The sequence below is a fragment of the Penaeus vannamei genome, chromosome 26 (assembly GCF_042767895.1).
Source record: "Penaeus vannamei isolate JL-2024 chromosome 26, ASM4276789v1, whole genome shotgun sequence".
Classification (NCBI taxonomy): Eukaryota; Metazoa; Arthropoda; class Malacostraca; order Decapoda; family Penaeidae; genus Penaeus; species Penaeus vannamei.
In genome coordinates this window covers 29,944,002-29,947,385 of record NC_091574.1, presented here as the reverse complement: position 1 = coordinate 29,947,385, position 3,384 = coordinate 29,944,002, and the positions used below count along the sequence as shown (strand labels likewise).

Sequence of the window (3,384 nt, the reverse complement as noted above, 5' to 3'; positions counted from 1 at the left end):
TACATGTGTATGAATATGAAGAACACAGATATTCATATGTTTCTGCATATATTTACGAAAAAATGCACATCACGCGATGCTGTGCGCGCGCGCGGGCGTGCATGGATGTTCAATAACCGAATAACAAAACCGCTTGTATTCGGTATCGCCGTGAGACAACTCCCTTCCCCTCACTTCCGTCCGTTTTATTAATATGCGTTTTATCTTTTTCGTAATGCACTCGAAATCACATTGTCATCTAAAGACTCTGTCAAAATTCATGGAATTTTTAATTTACGCGATGTCTGCGAGGAGAAAAATAGAATGTTTACTGAAGACTTTGGACACTCACTTGACCATCCCAGTGGGGAGCCGAGTCGTGGTAAGTAAACAATAATTACAATCCTTCATTATTTCTCTGTTATAATTGAAGTACGGGAAATGTTTGGGTTTCCTGGTTCGCTAGAGGTGTGTAGATGTATTATGTTCCCAGTGAAATGTATTTTTACGCTAAAATTTACTTCGTTTACGAAATAAAGCTAGTTGAAAAAGTGGGTGTGCTGCCGGGCCCTATCAGCAGACTTGACAGATAACGGGAAATTAGGGGTCTGCTTCCGTTCATTAAAACTATTCCTCTTGAAATTTCCAAACGTAGATTTGTATTAATCAACAGTCAGTCCCACATAAACATTTTAGAAGAAGTCATTCCTTAATGATCATTTAAATAGGAACATAAGAAAATAATCCCCTTGGACATCCCTCAGTCAAGAGTCGAGGGAACCTGATCCTCCCTTCTCACATTATCCTGTGGGTCGACTGATCTGGGACTCGAATACACACATTAAATGTAGACGTAAACTTCTCCTAATGTCAGGGAATTGTAATATAAGGCATTGCATTTCTGGGAATGACTGGAGGAAATGTTGGTGTGTATGCCCCTACTTTATGGTTGCAGTTATTAATCAGCAGTATTTATCACTAACCATGCAAGAAGAACAGGAATTTTGTACATTTCTGGAAATGTTTGCCAATGATTATAGTAGTGACTAAGTGAAAATAGCAGATCTACCATTTATGAAACATTAACCTGGGAGCATTGCTGGAACTAGTATTGTAAAATATCTGGGATATGTACATGCAAATGCTTTGGCTTTATTTTGGGGGCTTTTTGCAGGTGCTATGTTGATGCTTTGAATCATGCTTGTAAATATGTATATTATGATTTTGTATATTATGCTTTTGAGATTGTTTGGGTGGTTAGTAACATGGTGAAACCTTAATCTTCAAGTATGTAGACTTTCCAACAAAATCATCATTGAGCGGCATAAAGAATTCTTGGGATTTTGGAGGTGTTAAATGAAAGGTAAATGTTTAGAAGTCCACTGCTTGCTTAACCCCAATCAGAACAAATTCCAACATGACCATTGTACCTCTACAATATATATTCTTGACCTTTGGTGGAGCATGGAAGCTGCAGGGGTAGCTTGATACTGTTTTACCATTGTGTTGGAATTCAGATTATAGGATAACATATAGCCAGTATAGTATTGACAAAAATCCACTTTGGGTGTATCTTTTAAACATTTACCTAATGAAATGTAGAATAAATGTATTTCTTCGTTACATATATTTCCCCATTTTCTCCCAGACTTAGTTCTTTTTGTTATGTTATGTGTATCTAAGTTGGAGGGGAAACAATTTTTTTTCTACTTTTAATGTCTCTATATGCATTAGTTGACTAGAATAGGATGTGATTGATTATGACCAAATATTTGTTGTTTTTATTGGGTAATATAGTGAATGGCTATTATTTTACATATAAAAGGTGTTGCTGTTATTTAGATCCATGTTCTTGATATAGGAGAAATAATACTGATAATACTTTATGCAACACAGAATTACTAGGGTGCAAATAGTTTCTTCAGTATATATTCTGATAGCTATGGAAGGATTATGATGACATTGAGAAATGCTGTGGATGATTTCTATTTGATGGGTGTTAGAACACATGTGGTTAGTTGCTTTGGTGATCTCTGGTGGTACTAGATGCAATTTGCATGATCTTAAAAGGTGAAAGTTGGTATGTTATTTTATAGCTCTTCAATTTGCATCTCTATTTTCTCCTCTATTACCTTGTGATATAATGCTCTCAAGAGGGCTATCCCTGGCTATCTGGGCATATATTGTTAGTTTTGGACAGCAAGAACAATATATGGAAGTATGTACTATGACATCTAAATTCATCATCAAATACAGTATTATCATTATGGTTATTACATCTACATTCATAAGGCCAAGGTCTTTTGTTGTTGTTATTGTTGTAGTTGTTGTTCTTGTTATTATTATCGTTGATGTTGTTATCATTTTAAATATGATTATTTAATTTTTTTGTCATGCTTTTGGTTACAATATCTCTGGACAGATAATCACTCCTTACATATTAAGGTATGGTAGATATTTAGATCATGGCTGCACAAATATAGAGAACTAAAATAAGGGATATATAAATTACATGAAACAGCTCTGTTAGGTATGAAAAATAATTTGTGCAAAGGAAAGGTAAACCTATATTTGCTTAACAGATTATGTGCAGCTATTACCCAAACTCCATTTCTGGTAATTGTTAACAAACCTTTTCTGCATGTATTGCGGCAAGATTGAACTTGTCCTCTCTCTCTCTCTTGCTAGAATATATGTGGTGAAAGTTTGTTGGTCTTTGCTGAAGCAGGAATGCTGAGGTTATGGGATCACATGATGTAGTTTTATTCTACATAAATACCGAATATATAGCACTGTCATTTCTTGTAGGTATGAACATGGATAGATATGGCCATATAATTGTTCAGACAAATTCAGTGAAAGACTTTCTTGTGGATTATTTTTGCTGATTGGAAGCTCTGGAATGTAATACTTACATTGGCAAAAATGCATGTTTTCAATAAGTTTTGTTATGAGCAACATTTTATCCCTACAGAAGAGTGTGGTCTTTCAGTACACTCAGATTGGCTTTATATCACTGCAATTTTCATTGGCTGCCATGCTCTCATTTAACATGCCTTTTTTTTTTTTTTTGAGGATTGAAGTATTACTTACCTCTGCGTTAATTTTTCAGCTCAAGCTAATGTCTGTCATTGTAAATTCAGTATAAATAAAAACTATGTCCAATACACTAACTTTGTATGCAAATGATTTAACACTTTTGTTATTTTAATAAAAGGACTTACTATTTCATAGATTATTTTTTTTAATTCTTTTTACAGAAACTGGAAGAATGATATTGGTGCAAAGATGACAGTAATGGGTAATTTAGTTTAGTTTGGGTCTTCTCAAGCTTCAGTTTTGGTTCATTTCATAGATGAAAGCGTTTTGTACCTAATATTTGTTAGAAATAACCTGTTAGAGTCA

At 34.3% G+C, this 3,384-nt stretch overlaps 1 protein-coding gene across 2 annotated transcripts in view; it reads left to right on the top strand.

Annotated features, from left to right (window-relative positions):
- The first annotated feature begins 226 nt into the window (after positions 1-226).
- Positions 227-3,384, top strand: part of capt (adenylyl cyclase-associated protein 1) — a 79,730-nt gene continuing 76,572 nt past the window's right edge. Inside the window, exon 1 of one of the 2 annotated variants that reach the window (XM_027356454.2) lies at positions 227-361. In XM_027356454.2, the coding sequence (XP_027212255.1) occupies positions 304-361 (58 nt within the window). In that variant the 5' untranslated portion in view covers positions 227-303. The remainder of the gene's footprint in view (positions 362-3,384) is intronic. The other variant, XM_070140316.1, reaches the window with a different exon arrangement.